This window comes from Panthera tigris, chromosome F2 (genome assembly GCF_018350195.1).
Source record: "Panthera tigris isolate Pti1 chromosome F2, P.tigris_Pti1_mat1.1, whole genome shotgun sequence".
Lineage (NCBI taxonomy): Eukaryota > Metazoa > Chordata > Mammalia > Carnivora > Felidae > Panthera > Panthera tigris.
In genome coordinates this window covers 6399540-6423643 of record NC_056676.1, presented here as the reverse complement: position 1 = coordinate 6423643, position 24104 = coordinate 6399540, and the positions used below count along the sequence as shown (strand labels likewise).

Genomic DNA, 24104 nt, shown 5'->3' with positions numbered 1-24104 from the left:
TTTGACAATAAGTTATATTTAAAAAAACAATACTTTGGGCGCGCCTGGGTGGCTCAGTTGGTTGAGCGTCAGGCTTCGGTTCAGATCATGGTCTCTCGGTTAGTGAGTTCGAGAGCCACGTTGGGCTCTGGGCTGACAGCTAGGAGACTGGAGCCCGCTTTGGGTTCTGCGTCTCTCTCTGTCTGCCCCTCCGCTGCTTGCACTCTGTCTCTCGCATTGTCTCAAAAATAAATAAGCATTAAAATAATAATAATAGGAATTTGTATTATTAATTTAATAATTTTAATTTAAATTCTTTAATTAAGAATAATTAAATATTGTAATTACTTGATATTATTTTAATATGTAATTTAATACAACTATATCACAAATAATAATAAAATTAAAAAGTAAATCAAATAAAAATTTTATACCAAAAAAATTATAAATCTTGGAATGGATCGCAGATCTGCGGATCCACACCGGGTTGCAGTTCCCACCTCGTCCAGAGGCGGCGGTAAGTCCACCGCAGGACCCTGGTCCTTGGTTTTCAATCCGGTCCGCCAGAGGGGTATAAAGGAGGGGGAACAAGCGCGGCTTCAGCCATTCGTGGGTACAGTTGCGCAGAGCGTCTCGGGGGCGCCGTCTGGGCGGGAGCCGGGGCTTCGGAGCCGTCACGTCTCCAGGTACAGCCATCGGGTGGGGGTCTTCTCGGGGGTTTCAGGAGCCATCAGGACTCGGGGCTCTGCCCTGGGTGCCCTCGCGCGGGGGTCTGCGACCTCAGGTTTCGCAGTTCCGCCCTGGGGTCCGTCGCGGGGGTGTCCCACCGGTCACTTCCCGGCACCGCCCGGCGGGGTGGGTGCACTCGAGGGGCCGTCAGAGCCCTCATGTCCCCTGGCTCCGCCCTGGGGGCCATCGCGGGGGTGTCCCAACTGTCACTTTCCGGCACCGCCCGGGTGGGGGTGCCCTCGCGGGGCTGTGGGAGCGATCAGGTCTCGCGGTTCCACCACCTCCAGGGCGCCACCTTGAGGGTGTCTGAGCCATCGCGTCTGCGGCACCGTCCTGGGGGCCCTCGCGGGGGTTCGCAGAGCCGTCAAGTCCCGCCGCACAGCCCTGGGGCCCTTGCGGAGGGCGCTGGGAGGACGCAGTGTCCCGCTCTGGGCGTGCTCTCCAGGGTGGGCTCCTCGGCTCCCCGGAGGCGGGCGCCGTCAACCCCCCCCCCCAACACCCCCACGGGCGTCTTCCAGGACCGCCCGCGCCTGCTGCTGATAGAACGAGCTCCTTGTGTGAAGGCTGTGATTATCCGGGATGTGTTTGCAGGATGGTGAGTGTCAGGGGCCAGCTTGGCCTTGGAAGCCTGGCTCTGGATCCAGGTTGGAGAGTTCTTGGGGGGGCTTCCGTTTCTGGGCGAGATCTTGAGGCTTATTGTGCTTAGGAGAAGCCAGAGCTGCCTTCTCACCCCCCAACCCCTCCCCCGCCCTCGGGATTGTGCTCAGGACACTTGTGCCCCAGGCCACCCTGGGGAGCCAATGCGCAGGTCAGGGCCAGGTCATCCTGGGGGAACCGGTCTGGGTCACTTCAGCGGGTGATTGCGGGGTTTTAGGACCCGAAAGGTTTCCCATTGGAAAACAGTTTCGAACTGGGTTTATCCACCAAAGGTGGGAGACTTACTGCATGGACCCTGAAGCAGGGGGGCCCAGACCAGGTGGATCTGGGCCTGGTGGGCTGTGAGGCCTGCAGGTGGAGAGATGACCCTCATCTGTGCGACGTCGCGGCAGGAGCCACCATCAGAGAGGCTGCGCGACGCCCAAAAAAGCAAAATTGAGTCTGAAAGGCAAGTAAAACTCAAAGGCTTTTTTTTTCCTTCGCCATCTTCCGTTGCAAAGTCAGAATTTTGAGCACTCTAAGTTGCTAAGTTTGTGTTCTGTATGTAGGAACAAAGGTTTTTTCAAGTTTCTATATTTTGAGAGAAGGTGTCCAAAGGAGAGGGGCAGAGACACAGAATACCCTGCAGGGTCTGTTATATGGTTGCAGAGTCCAAGGTGGGGCTTGAACTCACCGACTTTGAGGTCAGGACCTGAGCCAGATCTGGAGTTAGGTGCTTAACAGACTGAGCCCCACAGGCGCCCCACAGAGACTTCTCTTGAAGGCAATGCATAAATCCAACCACCTGCAAGGCGCGAGTGAGGAATTTGTCACTGTGTCTGTGATCTCTAGTCTATGTGTGAGGGACGGGGTTGGGAGGGTGCGCAGGTGAACCCAAGTGTGGTTGGATGAGCACATGGCAACCATTTTATTTGCGAAAGAGAAAAATTGAGGATGAGCCAATTAATGCGCTTGGAGATCAACGCCATGATAAGTCTTGCCTTCCGGCCTCCGAGTGTCCTGGTTCGAGTGAAGTAAGTCAAGGCATTGGGTTGGCGAGTCGTTAATGTGCTAGTGAACCAAAGTCACGACTAAGAACTTACCGCAGACCCTGGGAGAGGGACCTAAGAGGAGTTCCAGGTGCCAGACAGACAAGGCCTGGGCTATCCTGGACTGCACTGCAAACTAGTTGCTTTCTCTAGGTCCAAGGTGTAGGTTCTTCAAACAGGAAGTGAGATCCGGGGCTCCAGGCATGGGGTTTGTTGGTCCATCAAAGCAAAAATTCAGTTGTTCCCACTGCCAGCAAGCTGGAGGGGAGGTAAAGGCAGCTGCTGGCCAACCACGGAGCTGGGGGAAGTCTGGGCCTGTCTCTGGATGCATCCATCCTTCACCAGGCGTGTGAGAGAAAAGGGAGTCAGGGTGACTTCTGTCTCTTCTGGGACATCTTGGCCATGTCTCTGGCCTGAAACCCTGGCCGTGTCCCTGGTTACCAATGGCTCCTGTTGGGCCCCATCTAAGGAGTTGAAGGTCTGCATAAAAGAAAAGGTCAGCCTGTCAGAGTGTGGCTCTAGGGTGTGGGCAAGCATCTCAGAGAGGCCGAGGTCTGGGCTCGTGATGCACATCTGCAACACTGGCTCTTCCTAGTTCCATGGTAGCCCGCCTTTGGATTCGAACTGCACCTTTCTCTTGAGTCCTCCGCCAGCAAGCCTTCCCCTTCAAGCTTTGGACTCACCAAACTTCCACAACCACAGGGTCCATTCCTTTAAAGAAATCTCACCAATATTTAGATGATAGATAGACGGACAAATAGATAGATACTAGATATTTAGATAAGATGATAGGTGATAGATAGGTAGATAGACAGATAAAAGGATAAGATGATAGGTGACAGATAGGTGGAAGACAGCTAGCTAGGTAGCTAGATTGAAAGATACGTGATAGGTGATAGGAAGCTAGATAAGATACATTGGTGTAGATTGATAATTAGATAGATAATAGGTATATAGATAGATGATAGATAGATAGATAGATAGATAGATAGATAGATAGATAGATTACAGGCCCATATGGCCTTGTACTTGTCATGATGAACTTCTGGCTTCCTCCTTGAAGAAATCTCAGGTGGCTTGAACACCAGTTCTGTTCCTGGCCCCAGGTGGGGCATGGCGCCCCTAGAGGCCAGACCAATGGCTAGGGTTCAGTTTAGGTCCTAAGAGGGGACCGGGGATGAACCAACAGCATTGCAAGCTCTCCCCCGTGGTCTGAGTGGGGGGCACCTGATAGGGCACTGGAGAGCACTTGGGGCTGTCTTGAAAGGCCAGATAACACTGTGTGCAAGGTGGAGGTTTGGGCTCATTGGAGGTTTGGGTATCTCATTCTCTAGGCACAAGCCTCAAAAGCATGGAAATGTCATTGTCAACATCAGGCTTTCTCGCTGAGCTGTTCCGCACCAGTGAAGTGCCTCAAGTCACTTCTCTCCTCACACTGGTTTGTTGGACAATCTCAGAGCCAGAGACTTAGATAGGGACAGGGTTCGGTTCCTGAGGGTGGCACGGGGTGTACCGCAAGCAGTGCAGTGATCTCCCCCGTGGGAATGGTTGAGAGCACATACCAGGGTGTGGATCAGATTTAGGGTTTGGCTTCAGGGATTGGCCGATAGTCTAGGACAGGCTTCAGCTTTAGCTGGGGATCCCTTTGTGGAGTTCCACCCCAGACATGAAACGTCATAGTGATCTGCTGTATTCTTCCCTGAGAATGTCGTTCAGGTCAGGGGTCTCAAGTCCATTCTTTCTACAGACCTAGGATGCGGGACCCCTAAGACCACAGCCAAGGTGAGGGTTAGGGTTAGGTTTAGGTCCCTGGAGGAGACAAGGTGAAAACCAACATCAGGGCCATGTTCCCCCCAGAGGACTGTGTTGAGGGCATGGGACAGGGTGAGCATCAGGCTGAAGGTTTGGGCTAGAGGGCCAGCTGATGATATGGGTGAGGGGTAGGACTGGGTTCAGAATCCCCTTCTGTAGCCCCGTCATTGCCTTGGAAGTGGCATGGGGAACTTCTGGGCTTCTCCCTGAATCATTGTGCCTGGCATGGGCCCCGATTCTGTTGTTTGCTGACTACCTAGTGAGTGGTCCCCCTGAGGGCAAGAACCGTGGGTAGGGTTATGATCAAGCCACTGAAGGACACAGACTCTGAAACAACAGCCATGCAGTGAGTGACCTGCCCAGAGGGGTGAGTTGAGGGTGTGTGTTAATGTTGCAGTCAGGCTTAGCATTTGGTTCCAGGGTGTGGGCAAGCATCTCAGGCCGAGGTCTGGGCTCATGATGCACATCTGCAACACTGGCTCTTCCTCGTTCCATGGTAGACAGTCTTTGGATTCGAACTGCACCTTTCTCTTGAGTCCTCAGCCACAAGCCTTCCTCTTCAAACTTTGGATTCCCCAAATTTCCACAGACCCAAGGGCCCATTCCTTTAAAGGGATCTCTCCGATAGATGATAGATGATATATGATAGATAGATAGGTAGATAGATAGATAGATAGATAGATAGGTAGATAATAGATAGATGGCAGGCCCACCCGGCCTTGCACTGGTCATGAAGAACTCTGGCTTCCTCTCTGAAGAAATCTCAGTTGGCTATGAGCACCAGTTCTGTTCTTGGCCCACAGGTGGGGCGTGGCACCCCTAGAGGCCAGATCTATGGCTAGGGTGAGGTTTAGTTCCTGGGAGGGGACCAGGGATGAACCAACAGCATTGCAAGCTCTCCCTTGAGGTGGAGGGCGCCTGATAGGGCATGGGTGAGCATTCGGGGCTGGCTTCAAGGGCTGGCTAACTCTGTGTGCCAGGCAGATGTTTGGCCTCTGGATCTCATTCTCCAGACACAAGTTCTATTAATAAAAAATATAAAAAAATTAAACCTTCAAAAAAAAAAAAAAAAAAAAAAAAAGAAATGACCTCCATGCAGGGGAAGGGCTTCTCCCCATGTGACCTATGGACCCCTTGGATCTCACTGCGTGCTCCTGGGGATTCACCTTGCTTCCTCACCAGAGAACCACCTGGTATTGAGCTCCAGAGTTTCTGACTTTGCACTCCCCTGTTTATAGAGCCCTAATGGTATTGAAACTGTCTCCCTTATCACTGTCAGTGGTTTTGGGGAACAGATTTCGTGTTCAGTCCTTTGTGACTGTTTCCACTCTTTCTCCTTCTGTCCAGCTACTTTGGTGGGGAGTGCTTTTCCTGTACTCTCCCATTGTACCACACTATCCCCCCCAACCCTTCTCTGTCCTCTCGCTGCAAAAACAGCTCCCTACCCTCCATGGCTTCTCTCTCCCAGTTCCCCTCTTCAGAGCACGTACCTGCTGAATTCCGTGGCTCAAGTTATACAGATTGCTAATGTCAATCCTCAGCTCAATTTCCTAGGTATGCAAAATGGTTCGGAGTTGATGTAGCTGCATTTCAGAAGCTGAGAACATCCATGCTGTTCAGCCATCTCAGCCCCCTTTGAAACTATCCCTCAGTGGGGATTTATCTGATGTGTTCCCTCATAATTAGAAAGGGGTATGGGTTTGAGGAAATACAGAGATAAAGTGTCATTCTTCTCACCTATCAAGGGAGCGTGCTATCAAGATGATATCACTGTTTATAGTGACCATAATCACCTGGCTGAGTTCATGCATGTCGGGTGTCCCTACTGTGAACTGATTCTTTTCCTCCCATTTCCATACTGTATTCTTTAGAAGGAAACTACTAAGTGCAGCCCATGTTCAAGGCTCCTGAAAACAGAGTACTTACCTAAATTATTTAAAATTCTCCTACGTGGAGAGTTGTCTCTTTTCTCCCATTTATTTATTTATTTAGTCATTTATTTATATCGGTATGGAGTTCTAGATATTCATCTTGTACTTGGGTTAAATCCAGTACTAATTTACTGATTTTTTTCCCCTCAGATTGTTTAAGCTTTGTTTAGTGCAAGCTCTTTCAATTGTGTCTTGTATACCTGTGACCTGTCCCCATCCTTTTACAAGCTCTTCATTATTTGTAGCACTGTAAGATGTTCTTGTGTATTCCCTGCCACAGCCCTGGGATCAGGCATTTCTCCTAGGATCCTTGCTTCCTTTTATTGGAGAATGGAATTAGAAACCAAGATATGGGTGATAAGTGTGCTCCTTTCTACTCGTGTATTATTGTTTCTTGGCTCTACCCAATTACAGTGCAGAAAATATATCTATAGCTATCACTCGGTATATATACCCATGTCTGTCTATCTATCTATATCTATCTATCTATCTATCTATCTATCTATCTATCTATCTATCTAATCTATCTATCTTTCTATCTATTTATGTATATGTATTCTCCCCTCTATATCTAGTATATCTGTGTGTATAAACATGAGGGTGTCAGGGGCTCCGAGACAAAGCAAGTAATGTCAACAAATTTCCTCATTTTTGTTTTTCTGAGAAAGCCTTTATTTTTCTTTCACTTAAAAGCATTTTTTAAAAGTTTATTTATTCTGAGAGAGAGAGAGCAAGAACTGGCCAGGGACAGAGAGAGAGAGAGAGAGAGAGAGAGAGAATGAATATCTCAAAGGAGGCTCCATGCTGACAGCAGAGAGCCCATTGCAAAGCTCAGTCTTCCCAAGCATGAGATCGTGACCTGAGCCAAAATCAAGAGTCAGAAGCTTAACTGACTGAGTCACTCAGTTACCCCTTCTTTCACTTTTTAAGAATAATTTTGCTGTCAGGGTGCCCGGTGACTCAGTTGGTTAAGCATCTGACTCTTGATTTTGATTCAGATCATGATCTCATGGTTTCATGAGACTGAGCCCCACACCTGCCTTTGCACTGATAGTGCAGAGACTGCTTGGGATTCTCTCTCTCCCTCTCTCTCTCTCTGCATCTCCCCTGTTCATGCATGTGCACTCTTTCTCTCAAAATAAATAAACATTTAAAAAACAAAGGAATAATTTTTCTGGATACCGAATTCTATGTTGACTTTTTTCAATACTCTAGATAGTTCACTCCATTCTCTTCTTACTGGCATGGTTTCTGAAGAGAAGCCCAATGTAAATATCACCCTGTTCTTCTATAAGTGAGACACTTATTCCTCTTATTTCTTACCAGAGTTTCTCTTTATCTTTGATTTTCTACACTTTGAATATGATGTGCTTATATAGATATGGAGTTTTTTAAAAAATACTATTTGGTGTTCCTTGAGCTTCCTGTATCTGTGATTTTGTGTCTCTCTTTGATTTTGGAAAAGTCTCAGCAATTATTACTTCAAATATTTCTTCGATTCCTTTCTCGCCTTTCCTTCTGATATTCTAATTATGTTTGTGTTATTCCTTTAGTAATTGTCTCACAGTTTTGGACATTCTGTTCTTTTTCATTCATTCTTCGTTTTGTGTTTCGGTTTTAGAACTTCCTATTGACTTGTCTCCATACTTGCTGAGTCTTTTCTTCCTTCTGTCCAGTCAACTGATGAACCCTTAAAGGCATTCCTCATTTGTTACTATACTTTTTATTTCTAGCATTTCCTTTTAATTCTTTCTTAAAGTTTCCATCTCCCTGTTTACATTACTACTGCTTTCTTGCATGTTTCCACTTTTCCCATTAAAGCCCTTATCATATTGCATATATTAATCTTTAACTCCCCTGAATAATATTCCCAAAATGTGCCATATCTGAGTCTGGGTCTTATCCTTTCTTGGTCTCTTCTGTTTATTTTTACTTTTAGTATGCCTTGTAATTTTCTGTTGAAAGGTGGATGTACAATATTGAGTAATGGAAACTAGAGTAGATAGGCCTTTAGTGTGAAGTTTTATGTTTATCTGGTTAGGGGTTAGGCTGTGTTACAGCTGTAGGTGTCAAAGAATAAAACTTCCAGCATCTTTGGTTTTGTGTTCTCTGTTGTCTTTGGGTTTTCCTAGAGAATAATTAAAGAGAAGCTGCCGCCTTTTCACAATAACCGCCTATTATTTTGCACGAGTAATCTTGATCCAGTGTTAAGATGCGGTGGGAAAGGAGACCTTGGGTAGTTGTATGATTAGGTCTCAGTCTTTTAGTGAGCCTGTACCCCTGGGATATGATCTTCACAGGTATCTTTATTTCAGTTCTCCATTCTGGGGTTTCAGGAAAGGTAGAGAGGGCCAGAGATTGGTATTACCCTTCCCTCAGGTTTGTTAACTTCCCATAAAACAGTTTCTCTTGAGGGCACGCCTTGTTAAGAGCAGAATGCTGTCGGGGGGGTATTTCAGAATGGCTACTTTCCCCTCCTCCTGCCGGAAGCACTAAGGGATTTTCCTCCCGTCTTTCGAAAACCTGAGAACCTGATGTGCGACTCCTGGAGGTAAAACTCACAAAAGCATGGGGTCCCCCATAAGACCAGATCCCCAGGAGTTTTTAATTCTCAACTAGTTCTCAACTTACTTTTATTTGGTTCTCAGTAATTTTAATTCCCAGTTAGTGCCTCCAGCAATTCTTAAGTTACGGTTTAAAGTCTTCGGGTCAGCAACTTCTACTTGTGAGATTCTGCTCAAGTAAGCTGTGTTTCTCTCGGTCTGCCACTCCAGTGTTGGGGGCAGCACTCTGCCCTGGGACCTCAATTCGCTTGTGGATCCTAGAAGAGTTTTGATTTCAAGTTGTCTTCTTCTTGTGAGAATGGGAGTGAGGACCTCCAAACCCCACATGCTGGACTGAGATTTAGAAGGCTACAATCCATTGCCTCTAAATCACGCAAACAACGTGGCTTATGCTGAGCACTTGCCTTGCTTTGGGGAGTCGTTTTGGTTAAGTGCAAGGCAGCGGGTGTCTAGATGGCTAGCCTTAAGGAAACGCCTTAGGTGCTGAGTCGCTGGGGACACGGTGTAAAGACCTGTGTTGTCACAATTCATTGCTGGAAGAAGTAAGCATGGCCTTTGTGACTCCACTGGGAGACAGTCCTTGAATCCTTGCACCTGGCTTCCTCCCGGCTTTGATCTTATGCCTACTTCTTTTGCTAGTTTTCCCCTCTTTTCCTTCCTTGTAATAAATCTTAGTGAGAAGTATGACTACATCGTGAGTTCTGTGAGCTGTCTTGGGGGATCAGTGGGCCTGGGTAGGTCAAAACAAAACAAAGGAAAAGAAAAGAAAACCAGCAAACGTGTTCGTATTTTGATAGAGGTGTCGTTGAAACTGAAGATCACTTTGGGGAGTGGTTCTTCTGAACAATATTAAATCTCCTAATTGATGAAAATGAAGATTTTTTTTTTCCATTTTATTCAGGCCTTTTAAAATTTCCTTCAGCAATACATTACAGTTCTCAGTGCACAACTCTGTTGTCTCTTTGGTACTTTATTGCTATTTTATTCCTTTTGATGCGATTGTAAGTGAAATTGTTTCCTTAATTTCATTTTTGTAGTGTTCATTTCTAGCGTATAGAAATGCAACTGCTTTTCACATATTGCTTTTATACCCTGCAACACTGTGGTGTTTGCTTTTCAGCACCAATGATATGTCAAGTTTTTTTTAAATATATAATATGCCAGGTTTTTTGGGGGGGGAGGGCATGAAATCTTTGCATGTGTGTGTTCCAATCACACTTTATTTGTAAAAATAGGCTGTAGCTAACTGATTTCTGCCTTAAACGAAAAACCTGGGGATAATTTGCTGTGACCATGCACAGACGCACTGAGGACACAACCCAGTTGTGCTTCTCACACGAGCAAATAAGCCCTTTCTTCCTCCATTACTGTCTTTTCTTGCTTCATAGCTTAAGAGTCATTTTCTTATTTTTCCTTTATTTAATAAAATGTAAATATTTAAGGTATAAAATAGTATCCTTTGATATATATATATATATACACATATATATATATACACACGTGTATATATATATACACACATATATATACACACGTATATATATACACACATATATATATACACACATATATATACACACGTATATATATACACACATATATATATATACACATATATGTATATATTGATTGTAATAATCATTTAACTATATATAGTTAAATGATTATTACAATCAAACCAATTAACATATCCATCTCACATAGTTACTTTTATTTTTTGGCAGTGAGAGCATCTGAGAACTACTCTTTTTTAATTTTTTTAACATTTATATATTTTTGAGAGACAAAGAGAGAATATCAGCAGGAGAGGGGTAGAGAGAGAGGGAAATGAATCTGAAGCAGCCTCTACGCTCTGAGCCTGATGTGGGACTCGAACCCACGAACTGCGAGAACATGACTTGAGCTGAAGTCGGACACTTGATCGACTTAACCACCCAGGGGCTCCTGAGTGCTACTGTTCTGGCAAATTTCTAGTACGCAGTACAATATTATTAACTATAGTCAACCTGATGTACATTAGATCTCTAGAACTTGCTCATCGTGTATAACTGAAACCTTGCCCCCTTGACCATCCTTGCAACTGAGAATTCCACCTGTTCACAGCGAATTCAGCTTTTGCTAGTATTTTGTGGAGGTTTTTTGCATTTTTATTCATCAGGAATATTGGCCTGGAGTTTTCTTTCCTTGTAGTGTCTTTTTCTGGCTTTGGTATCAGGGTATTTTGGGCCTCATCGAATTAATCGGGACATGTTCATTCTTCTTCAGTTTTTATGGGAGGGGGATGATTTTGAGAAGGATTGGTGAAGCCATTCAGCCCCAGGATTTTCTTTGTTGGGGGTTTTGTGATTATCGATTTAATCTCGTTACTATTTATGGGTCTATTCAGATTTTTTTTACTTCTTCATGAGTTAGTTTATGTTGATTGCGTGTTTCTAGCAATTTGTCCATTTCACCTAGTTAATCAAATTTTTGGTTATAATTTATCACAGTATTCTCTTATCCTTTTTATTTATGTATAATTGGTATAACCACTTTCATTTCTGATTCTAGTAATTGAAGTATTTTTCTGTTTTTCTTGTTTTTGGTCAGTCCTGTTTGTCAGTTTTGTTGATTTTTTTTTTTTTCAAGGAACCAACTTTGGTTTCATTGATTTTCTGTATTGTCCTTTTATTCTCTCTTTTATCTGTATCTGCTCTAACCTTTACTATTTCCTTCCTTCTACTAGTTTTGAGTTTAGGTTACCCTTTTAAAAAATTCCTTAAGATGTACAATTAGGGTATTGACTTGAGATCTTTTTCAGTGTGTGCATTTACAGATACAGATTTCCCTCTCTGGACTACCTTTGTTGCAATCCATGAGTTTTGGTATGTTGTGTTTTTGTTTGTCTTTGACTAAAGGCATTTTCATTTTCCTTGTGATTTCTTCTTTCACCCATTGGTTGTTTAAGCGTGTGCCATTCAATGTCCACCTAGTTGTGACTTTTCCAATTTTTCTTCAGCTACTGATTTCTAGTTGCATTCCACTGAGATCAGAAAAGATGTTTTATAAGATTGGAATCTTTTTAAAATTTATTAAGACTTATTGTGTAGCCTGGGGAACCTGGGTGGTTCAGTGGGTTAGGCATCTCACTTTGGCTCAGGTCATGATCTCTCGATTGGTGGCTTTGAGCACCACCTCGCTCTGTGTGGTGACAGCTCGGAGCCTGGAGCCTTCTTCAGGTTCTGTGTGTCCCTCTCTCTCTGCCCCTCCCCGGCTTGCACTCTGTCTCTCTCTGTCAAAAAAATAAACATTAAAAAAAAAAACACAGCAAAAAGCCTTATTGTGTAGCCTAACAAATAGTTTATCCTGGAGAATATTCCATGTATTCTTGAGAAGAATGTGAATTCTTCTCTTCTTGGGTAGAGTATTCTGTATACGTCTGTTCTGTATGTATACAATTGGTTTATAGTGTTGTTTAATTCCTCTGTCTCTTTATTTATCACCTCTCTGGTTGTTGCATCCATTATTGAAAGTTAGGCATTTTAGTCTCCAACTACTATTGTAGAAAAGTCTATTTCTCCTTAGGTTTTTGCTATATATATTTTGGGGACTGTGTTGTTGGTGCCTGTGTGTTTATAATTGTTATATCCTCTTATTGTGTTGAACCTTTTATTAAGAGTCTCTGTTTCTCATAACCCGTTTTGATTTAAAGTCTATTTTCTCTTTTTCCTTTTTAAAAATATTTTTAATGTTTATTTATTTTTGAAAAGGAGAGAGAGAGAGAGAGAGAGAGAGCGCAAGCATGAGTGGGGGAGGGGCAGAGAGCGAGAGACACAGAATCCAAAGCAGGCTCCAGGCTCCGAGCTGTCAGCGCAGAGCCCAAGCAGGGCTCGAACTCGTGGACCGCGAGATCATGACCTGAGTCGAAGTCAGACGCTCAACCGACTGAGCCACCCAGGCGCCCCTAAAGTCTATTGTTACTGATAGTAATCTAGCAACCCAGCTGCCTTTTGGTTACCCTTAGCATGAGATATCTTTTCCATCTTTTTACTTTCAATTTTTTGTGCGTACCTACATCTAAAGTGGATATCTAGCATCTGGATGGAGGATGTATTTTATCCAACATTTCAATTTATGTTTTTCATAGGACAGTTATTTTCATTTAACAAGTTTACTGATAAAGAAGGATTTACTTGTCTTTTCCAATTTGTTTTTGGTACGTCTTTTATGCTTTCTGTTCCTCAGTTTCTTTATTACTGCCCTCCCTTTTCTGGGTAGGGTACCGCTTTGATTCCCTTTTTAAAAGTTATTTCTTAATGACCTTAGAGATTACAATGAACACGTAACAGTGTGTTTTACATAATGTTGATTTAGTTTCAGTAGTGTATACTCCAATCCTATACATCTCTATTCCTACTCCAACTATTATTGTCTTGTGCATTGCATAGCCATTAATATTGATTTAAAATCATTGTGTTCTGCATTTGGCTATTATATAGGAAGAAGAGAGAAGTTGCAAACGATACGAAAAGTACAGTAATACTGGCTTTCATATTTACCCCTGTGGTTACCTTTACCAGTGTTCTTTCCTTTTTTCTTACGACCTGGAGTTACTCTTCAGTGTCCTTTCATTTGAGCCCAAGAGATTCTCTTTAGCGGTCCTTTTTTTTCATTAATAACTTTTTAAATGTTCTTAAAATTTTATTTTTGAGAGAAACTGGTAGTGGGGGAGGGGCAGAGAGAGGGGGAAAGAGACAGAATCTCAAGCAGGCTCCACACTGTCAACGCAGAGCCTGATATGGGGCTCAAATCCACAAGCCATGAGATCCTGACCTGAGCCGAACTCAGTGCTCGAGCTTCTGAGCCCCCCGGGCGCCCCAAGGGAAATCGACTCTTCATTGTAGAGTGGATCCTTTGTAGGTGATGAATTAGTTTTCTCTTCCTGCTTTCTAAATTCCTTCTTTGGGTTTCAACAAGTTGACTGTAAAATGTGTCGTGGTGTAAATCTCTGAGTTTATCCTCCTTGGAATTGATTGATATTCTTGGATGTGTACATTCATGTGTTTCCTCAGACTTGAGAACTTTTGGGACATGATTTCTTCAAATATTTTATCTGCCCGTTCTATCTCTCGTCTTCTTTGGAACTCCTAAAATGAGAATGTTGATGAGTTTGATGATGTCCCACAGACTCTGTTCATTTTTATTCATTCTTTTTTCCTTCTTTTCTTCGGGCTGCATAATTTCAAGTTCACCAATCCTTTCTTCTGCTTGCTCAAATCTGATGTTGAACCTCTCTACTGAGTGTTTTGTTGTAGCTATTGTACTCATCAGCTTGAGAATTTGTTTGGTTTATTATTAAATTTCCTATGTCTTTACTGATATTCTCATGTTTTTCTTACATCATTTTCCTTATTCCCTTTAGTTCTTTGTCCAGGGTTTCCTTTAAATTCATTGTATACCTTTAAGAGAGTCGATTTAACATCTTTGACAAGTAATTCTAATATTTGGTCTTCCTAGAGGATGATTGCTTCCAAATTCTTATCTTTTTCCTGTAAATCAGCTGTTGTTTGCCTGTTTCTTTGTATGTTTTACTATTTTTTGTTCAAAACTCAACATTTTGAGTGTTGTGTAATTCTGAAAATATAATCCTCTCAGCCCTCAGTGATTGCTAAGTCTTGCTTATGAAGGGTTGGATTTATCCATTTGTGACTTTTCCAAACTTTTTTTTCCTTTTTTTGGTAAAGTGTCTATTCCTCATTGTATGTAGTAATTGAAGTTTATGTTCTGTTATCTCTGTGATCAGCCAGTGGCCTAAAAACGATTTTCTTAAATGTCTGACTCCCAACGGGGGGGGGGGGGGGGGGCGGGAATATTGCCTTTTTAAATCTCCTGGGAGCTGCTTCAGCCTTTGAGGGTTAAAACTGTGGCCGTCAGCCTTTGTGCTGGCCCCTCAGTGATCAAAAGGAGCATCGGCACTAAGAACACACAATCTGGATGTAGGGAGGGGAAGGTCCTTACTGCCCACCCTGGCTCCAGAAAGCTGTACCAGGAACAAGTTCAGCTTCCCCCACTGCCTCCTACCAGGAGGATGGGGAGTAACACCCCACAAAATGCTGAAATTTGCTAACATTTACCAGCCTCTTCATCATCTTTTCCCCTGGGTGTTGCAAATGTTTGACTGACTCTATAGTGTTCCAGAACATTTGATTCAGACAATTCTGCCAGTTCAATAGCTGTTTAGGTGGAGGAATGGATCTTTGGAGCTTCCTACTCTATCATTTTCTTTCCGTATGTAGGTTTTTATTTCCCTTGAGTAAATACCTGAGAGTGAAATGGGAAGCATATGTTTAATTTTTTAAGAAACTGCCAAACTGCTCTCCAGCATGGTTTCCAAAGTACCATTTTAAACAATCCCACCAGCAGTGTATGAGAGTTCGGTTGCTCTGTATCTTTATCACTGATACATATGGTCAGACTTTAATTATAGAAATTCCGGTAAGTGGGTAGACGTATCCCATTGTCACTTTGATTCGCATTTCCCTAATAACTGGTGATGTTGAACATATTTTCATATGCTTTTTCCATCTGCGTCTGTTCTTTGGTGAAGGACCTGTTCAATCTTTGGCCCATTTTTACTTGGATTGTTTGTTTTTTTCTTAGTATTGAAAGTAGAGACGTCTCCCCCAATCTCTCGTTCTCTCACTCTCTGAAAAATAATAATAATGAAAAGAATGAAAAGGCCAACCAAAGATTGGGGGAGAGAGGTGGAGGGGGAGAAACAGACAGAGAATCTTAAGCAGGCTCCACGCTCAGTGAAGAACTCAGTGTGGGGCTCTATGCCATGACCCTGGGCTCATGACCTGAGCCTAAATCAAGAGTTGGACTCTTAACCGCCTGAGCCGCTGAGGAGTGCCAACCTTTTCATTCTTTTGACATATCTTTCAGTGACTATTCTTCATCTCCTATTGATTATTCTCAACAGGTAGACTATCTCATTTACTTCTCAGAAAATAGTAGGGGGGCAGTTTTGCAGGTGAAGAAACTAAGGCTCGGAGTTTTCCACTTGCACATGACCCCCAAAGATGTGAGAGTAGGATATGAAGAAGGGGCATTTACAGAGTACTTCCCAGCCTCTATGTCCTGTGATGTTTTTTCCCAGTAGCTGCCTCCTCGCTGCTGTGGCTCCAGCCTCTGCCAGATCACCCTTCCAGGAGTCTAGTTTTGCCGGGGGACCCTAAACGCCAGTTCTGGGACCACCACTTCCGCCATTTGTCCTTCTAACCTAGTGATGGCAGCGGCCTCCTGCTGTTACCGATCTCTGGTTTGACTCCTCCATCACCTGTGCAACCAACTGCATGCATTAAATTCCTTTTGTTGAAATGTCAAAAGAGAGAGAGAAAGGGAGGGAGGGAGGGAGCTAGATGGAAAGAGAGGGAGAGAAAGAGACAGAGAATGAGGAATTGGGAACGTTTTCCCGATAAGGGAAACAAGTGATCTTATACATTCAACTTGCATATATGGAAGTGTGATGGTGTAATTGCAAACTGATTTTTAATTTTTAAATGTTATATTCAATTTTGAGAGAGAGAGAGGGAGAGGGAGAGAGAGAAAGAGAGAGGGAGAGAGAATATGTGGGGAGGGACAAAGAGGCAAGTGGCAGAGTATCTGAAGTAGACCCTGTGTTGACCACGGAAAGCCCAATGCAGGGCTCGAACTCACGAATCTTGAGATCACCCTAGCGCCCCTGCGAGCGTATTTTAAAAGAAACTCTTGAAAAATCATCCTCAAGTGTGTTGGCAGGCTACGAGCTGCCAAAGGAATTAACTTTGGGATCGTTTGTTTGGCTCAAAAGCTGATGAGGAAAGTGTAGGTGGCCAGGATGGACACCAGGTTGGCCTTAGGGTTGTGGTCAGGTGACTGACGAACAGATTTCAGGAGACGAATGGTGTTTCAAGGATGCCATTCGGTCTGGAATTTCCGGTCTACGGGGAAGCGAGCGATGGGGTCGGTGTCACGTCTGGTGACTCACAAGTGTCTGTCTGCCAACCGGCACTTCCTACTTGCAGAGGCCTAGCAGCCAGTGTGAGATCACACAGCGGGTACGTGGCAGGACAGGGGTGGCAGCCCAAGCAAGCCTGACCTCAGATCCCGTGCTCGTCGTCCCTTCTTATTGCTCAGCTGCCACCGCTGCCCCCATAATAGCTCCCTGGGCTAAGGAGGGCAGCAGGACTGGATTTGGCTGCAGAGACCCTGAGAAGGCCAAGGGGCCTTGAGCCCTGGCCCCTTGGCTGTGTGTGTGTGTGTGTGTGCATGAGTGGTTATCTGTGTTTCCTGTGTCTCTCTGTGGGTTCATATCTGTCACTACTGCACCTTGTGAAGACTCCACGCTGCAGTGAATCCGTGCAAAAATTCCCTTCCCTGGTGGAAAAGGCGGTGAAGAAGCTGACCCTCCAGGTGCCCACAGCTCTTCACTGGGGACGTGTTTGGGGTGCCGAGACCTATGAGACCGTCAAGCCAACAGATGGAAGTGTGAGGGCACTTCCTGCACTCCCTCCTGCGCTCCCTCCACCTTCCCCCTCCAAGGCCTCCTCTCTCATCTACTGCTCCACCCGGTGTCTGGGGATCCTGGCTTAGGGGGCCTCTACTTGCACACAGAATGGTTGCGGTCAGATTCCAGTCCTCCCTACGGGAATGGCCCAGAGCGGAGCCGGAGCCAGGGAGGCAGGAGGATTCCAAAGGTCTGGAGCCTGCTTCAGAGACTGGGAGGAGAGCTAACATCCCCCATGGAAGAAATGAAGCCATTCCCTCCCGCTCCCCGTGTCAACAGTAACCTCAGCATGGGCCTTACCTTCTTGAATATGTGACACCCCACTGTTGGGAATTCTGCCTTGAATCCCATGTTTGTCAGACTTTCTCGACCTTGACCCTTTTATGTCATGACCCAGTACACGCATATTGTAGTCTCACACACGTACACACACACACACACACACACACACACACACTCACACACACACGCCTACCTGGAACAACACTTCCTCCTACAGGTGCATACTTAGTTCTCCATTCTGCCCTACCGATAGTATCCCTCAGGGCCTGCGGGAAGCACATAGCACACTCAGCTGGGTCACTTGAAGGGAGTTTAAAGAAAATAATTGACAAAGGGATAGACCGGGTGTGGGGACACAGACAAGGGGATGCAGTGCCCTCAGGCAGAAGCATGAGCTGTTACCACCTTGAGGCCTGTTTGGGGAATCCCAGAAGGGAAGCTGTCTGGACAGGGTTGCCTGGGTGCTGGGCCCTTGGGCGGGGAGGGTGTACCATGCGGGTGGTAACCGGCAGGGTCCTGGCCTTGCACCTCCCACTTCTCTCTCCCCCTGGCTTTCTTTTGGCCAAGCCCAGGTGTCAGGAGGTATGGGAGGCTGCACTATAGTGCCCATGGGCACTGCTGGACCCAGAGCAAGGATGGGGACAGGAATGGTCCTGTCATCTTCCACATGTAGACTGTTTCACTTAAGAAATAGTCTTTCTTCCTAGGACTTACCAAATTAATCACCTTCTGCTCTTGGTTTGGCAATTTTAAGCTGATCCTCAGCCTCAAGGCTGCAGCCTGAGTCTGTTTCCCTTTCTGGGCTCAGCGGGCAACTGAAAAGAAGGGTCCTGGTATGGAGAAACGCGAACAAGCCTCTTCGAAGGTCCCTGCCTTTCCTCATTGTGCACACCCTTCCAGGGCCCTCCCGTTCACCTGCTGTCCCCATTGAGCCCGCCCGGTTGGCCAGGGAGCAGCAACTTGAGGCATCTGTGTACCAGCGTCCGGGGAGGGCTTCACGGCGCTGTTCCACCACGGGTCATCTGCCAGGTGTCCCTGGCCCAGGTCGGCGATGTTGACAAGGCAGTGATGCCACTAAGGGTGCCTTTGAGATTGGATTGTGGGAGAAGATCAGTGCACGGGATTGAGGCCGGCTCCTACACAGGTGAGAGCCCCACAGCCTCCTGTCAGCTACCCCACCTTTTGTTTGGGTCGGAACTCCATGCTTGGGTTTTGCCAGGCGTAAGTTGGGGTCCGAGACAGGTTGTGCAACCGAGGCCTGAGACTCAGAAAAGGCTTCTCAGAGGAAGTGACTTGAGACGCAGGAGGGATGTCACAAGACGCAAGTAGCCTTAAGGGAAAACTGTCCTCAGTGGAGGGAACAGTGTGATTAATGATGAGGCACAAAAGTGGAGGTGCTAATCAGATGGGAGCAGTAAACTGGCAAAGCTAACAGATAGTCCTGGGCAGTCTCGGACATGTTCACCACTTCCCTGAGTGGACTGGACCAGAGGAGAGATCAGGGCTATTTTATGTAGAAGCCAGTGACAGAAGCACGGGCTCCGTTCTTCCCGGTGGTCCTTGCTCAGACCTCCCTGACTGCTGGAATCTCCCATTTTCCTTGTTTTCTAAAACCAGGGAAGAAGGGGCTCTCTCCCCTTAGCTTCATCAGAACTATTAGGGAAGGACGTAGAGTTGATCCACTTAGGACCATGGGGTGGGAGTGCGGCCTGGAGGAGAGATACTACTCCCCTAGAACCAGGTGGTCCCAGTGGGGGAGGAGCGGTTGCCCCCCAAGGAACTGGTGTGATGTTTTCAGTAGGGAGGGCGCTGCACAGATGAGCTAGGCAGTGTCGAAAAGTCTAGTGAACAAGCCAGTTTCAGGAACCTGACTTCTATGCTCTGGGTCCTGGGGAAGCTGTCAGGCATAGAGGCTGGTCATGATGTGGTCCAAATGTACTTGTCATCTGGTGGGAGAGAGGCCCCACCTTGGCCTTGCAGTCAGAATGCCATTTTTTTTCCTATTCAGAGGCCAGAAACACCAGGACAGCCTCCAGCCTCCAGAAACTCCTGGACACCCTCTCCAGGCCCAGAGAGAGGGGCCTGTCTAGTTTCAAAATGGGTTAGAGATGGTGCAGGTTGGGGCAGGCAAGGGTGCACCCAGCCTGCTCTAACGCAAGCTAGTTTCAAGACCCCTTGAAGAGCCTGTCAATTTTAGGAAGCCGTTGCCTAGTGACCTAGTGCCCCCAGTTTAGGCAAAACTGAACCATGCAAGCCCAGGCTGGTGATGCCGAGAGAAGCCTTCTGGCCCTGAAGCAGGGACTCCAGAGGTGGATGTTTGCGGACCCAAGAGTGTTTCCCTTGAGCAGTTCTGCTGCCATCTAGTGGCTTATGTCATAATAACACCACCAGCGACATGATAGTGAAGGGTTGAGTCAGTCCCTGCACAGCTCTGAGTAGAGACCTGGGCTACTTTGACAGACATCTCAAGCCCAGACCTGAGAGCTCCCAGGAACCTGGTCCTGCCTCATGCAACCTCCCAGTCCCCATGGTGGAGGTTCGCCCATTGCTGGCTCGGGAGGGAGCAGCCCCTGGTTCAATGAGGAATAGACCACCATGGATACATATTATGGAAGACAGAATACATTATAGGGTTGAGACATTATGCAATTGTGGGAGACACTAGGAAGAAAAATCCAGAAAAGAGTGTTAGAGAAAGTCACTAGACAGGCCCCAAGAACCACTGAGGGAGAAGATAGAGCCTCTCGGGAACCTAGAGGCCAATGTCCACAGCTGCCAGAGTGGGGCCACCGAGAGCTGGTGGCGGAGTCTGTAGGAAGCTGTCATCTTTTGTTTAGACACTTCCTTAGGTCCACAGACAAGAATCTGGTGGTGACCCAGGCTGCTGGAAGTGAGGCTGAGCCTGTGTGGCACCCCACACTTGCCCTTCCTCATGGCTGTCCTGAGGACCTCTGGGATGATGGTGGGTGCTTCGCTGCCCTCCCCCCTGGTGCTTTCTGGGGACAGGATGCTGGAGGCAGAGGTACAGCTCAACGAAGTTGACAATGAACAATCCCACTCAGTTCTCCTCCCCGAGCCTCCCAAATGGCGTGCTGAGGTGATAGTTACTTCAGGGCTTTGTGACCTGGCCACATCACATGCAGGTGACACTGTCTGGCAGAATTGGAGGGATTTGGGGCTGATCGAGGGAAAAGATAGGACTATGAGAAGGCAGAAAGCACAACAGACTTCAGGAGGCGACACCCCCATAGCGGGAGACCCTCCAGAGACTGTAGTGGGGCGGTCTCTACTCAGAACGGGAAGGGTGCAAAGGAACTTTTGGAGGTTGGGTGATCAGAGAGGGGGGCTCCCGAGTCCTGGCAATGTTGTTCAGCAGCAGAGCAGGGATCTTTGGGTCAGAGGGCTGGGAAGGCAGCAGCTGTAAGTGCATAGTCTATCTCTCCAATGATAATAGCTGTCGAGTGGGGGATGCAAAGCAAGACGACTTTAAATAGCTAAAGTCTGCTTGTTTGGGCTACGTTTCAAATAATTGGAGACATAAATGTGTATCCAGCAAGCTTTTAAGCTGACAGGTCTCACCCTGCAGTGAAGAGCTGAACAACTAGAGGCCAATTCACAAAGACCAACTGTGGCTTGTTTATAATACAGATTTATACCTGTGACACATCTGTTTTTCTGGTTGATACAACCCTAGTCTTTGAAATGCCACCACATGGTGTTTTTGTTATTTGGTCTGTAATGCTTCTCAAAAACTGATTGACAGCTTGGCTATTCTTAACTAGAGAATTCCCTGGATGTGTCACTGTCTGAAGTAACCATGTGGCTATGCAACTAGATTGCCTGTGTCTGTTAGGCCCACAGTGTCACCCACAAGCCTTATGCTGCATACTGACTGTGTGCCCAGTGGCTGTAGGAGGTCCGTAGGGAGCAGGAGACCAAATCCTGTCCCAGGCCTCAGGGAGAGCCAAATAGTCCTGGAATAGTCAACTAAGTGACTATCCGTAACAGTCATGCAAGGTTTGAAGACAGGTAGAGGTTGCTATCAGGACACTGGAGGGATAGGTGATTGGTGTAGAGTGGACAGGAATTAGGGTTGGCTTCCCAGGGAGTGTGAGTGTGTACTTGGGGTGTTTAGGCCAGGCCATGGCTGAATGCAGAGAGGAGCTGGTCAGCAGTCTTTCGTCCCAGACTTCTCTCTGGGCCAGAGCTCTCCCATGTACAGGTTTGAGAGCCACTCTGGGTCTGAGGCCTCCACCTTCCTCGGGGCACCCTGTCCCCTGAGCACTCTGCTCTTTGGGCTCCTTTATATCAGAGAAGGGGGCAAAGATCTAATTCCCAGGCCGTCCACAGAAGCACACCCACCGGAATCACAGGAGGGCAACTGGATTTCAGAGAGTTCACACTTCAGGAGGGCGCGGTGTAGACGAACCTTCCCTTGAATCTCTCCCATCATCCCACCTCTCCCTCCCCACAGATGCCATCCTTGGGGGCACGCTTCACTGGATCTGCTGGTGCTTGAAGCTGGACATGCTTTCCCCTGGTCAAGGCTGTCCAGAGACAGAGGGGGTGGCCTTTTTGGATGGTGACCTCCTTATCCCCTCTGCCACCCCTTGGCCAGGTTGGCGGACCTCATGGAACAGCATCAGGAAGAACTGGCCACCGTGAAGGCTCTGGATGCAGGCACTGCCTTCACACTGGCCCTGAAGACCCACGTGGGCACGTCCATCCAGACCTTCCGCTACTTTGCTGGCTGGTGCGACAAAATTCAGGTGGGGCTGAGGCTCTTGCCCACCAAGTGAGAGCTCACACAGGCAAGCTGGGCTCAGCTGGAAACTCTAGGGCAGTGTGTTAGCCGATAGGCTGCACAACAAATGACCCCAGTTTATTGGTTTACAACAACCATCAGCTCACATTTCTGCAGATGGGGCGTTCAGGCAGGCTTGGCTGGGTTCCATGCCAGGATTTCACAAGGTCAGTGTCAAGGTGTAGCCAGGCTGGGCTTTATCTGGAGCTCTGGGGAGACCCTGCCTGCAGGCCTGCCTCTCTCAGGTGTTGGAGAACTCAGCTCCCGTTGTTGTGGGACTGAGGGTCCAGGTCCTTGCTGGCTGCTGGCTGAGGCTAACGCAAGCCCTGCTCTGGCCTCACTCTGGCCCCCTACTCCCCTTGCTTTTCTCAGGCTTGGCATCCTTCAGATTCTCTTAAACTGGAGAAAACTCTGCCTTTGTGGAGGCTCCCGAGGTCATGCTGGGGCCATTTGCATTGTCTCCCTATCCTAAGGTCAACTGTGCAATCCTGCATCTTTGCAGAAGGGGTAGCTCACCACGTCCTGGATCCCAGGGATAAGTGACCTTAGGAGCCATTTCCAGAGGTTTGCCCACCGGAGGCAGGGATGGGTCAACCCTTCCCCAGAGATACCCATCACCAACAGGTTCATTGGGGTCTCTGCCAGAAACGCCTCTTATCCTCTCCATGGGGCTGAGAGGTGCAGGCCAAGCACAGTCTGGCTGCCCAGGGGGAAGGGGAAGGAAACCATGGAGCCCCCTACCAGTGACTCCCTTTGCTTCTTCCGGGGCTCCACCATCCCCATCCACCAGGCCAGACCAAGCCACAACCCGGCCTTGACCGGGAAGGAGCCTATTGGGTGAGTCACAGCGCCGGGCAAAGACTCACCACACACTATGCACTTTTCGCGTGATTCGTAGTGTGAGTGCTCATCCCTTTTTCACGCGTCTATCAAACACTATTTATTCACCGATTACTACATGCCATACATTCCAGGTGCGGGATATACAACAATGATAAAACTGATGGCAATGCCTGCCCTCAGGGGACTTAGATTCCAGCAAATAAAACAACTTTCACGTTTAAAGTACCTGCTCTGTGCCAAGCACCGTTTCGATGACCTTGTAAGTGTAATTTTACTTAATCCCCACAATAGCCGTGTATCAGTCAGGGTCATAGTGGGAAACAGAGGGCACACCTGAAAAATTTTATCTGCAAAGATTATAATGATGAATATGCAGAAAATTAAGAACTACAGGGCACCCAGGAGCAGTGTAAAAATAGTAGAGAAATAGACAAAGGATAGGAACCAGTGCTCAACAGGAGACCGACACCTGCCCAATCAACATAGAAAAGACTAGGAATTGGGGACATGATGTTAAACCCAGACGTGAGGGGCCTCGCCTCACCATCAGATGGTCCCAAGGCCTAGGGAGAGAGAAGCCCCCTCACACTGCCTGGGGTGGGACAGAGGGTCCACCTTTGTGAAAGGCAACTTGGCAGTGACTGTTCAGTCCCCAGATTGGGGCCTTGAGAGCAAAACCCTGCACAACCCGTGCTGAACTCTGCGGCCTCCTAACCGGGGCTTGGCGCGTGGCTGTGCGAAGGCCTGGGACAGAGAGAGCTGTGGGGACCGCGCGGAACAGCTCCAGGAGAAACTCGTGTGAGGGAAGCACACTGACGAATGCCCTCTAAAATCGTCAAAGGTGCACCAGAGGCCCAGAGTGGTCAGCACCCAGCAGGCATTCCCACCTACCCTGTGCCCCTTGCAACGTGGGGCCTCTGGGATCCACCAGCAGGGCCCTCACCTCCC

The 24104-nt window shown here is 47.1% G+C and overlaps 1 protein-coding gene across 1 annotated transcript in view; it reads left to right on the top strand.

The window, feature by feature from the left end:
* Positions 1–435: 435 nt before the first annotated feature.
* LOC122235144 overlaps positions 436–24104 on the top strand; it is a 42343-nt gene continuing 18674 nt past the window's right edge. Inside the window, exons 1-4 of the mRNA XM_042973614.1 lie at positions 436–496; positions 547–665; positions 1227–1303; positions 22128–22278. Of these exons, the coding sequence (XP_042829548.1) occupies positions 436–496; positions 547–665; positions 1227–1303; positions 22128–22278 (408 nt within the window). The remainder of the gene's footprint in view (positions 497–546; positions 666–1226; positions 1304–22127; positions 22279–24104) is intronic.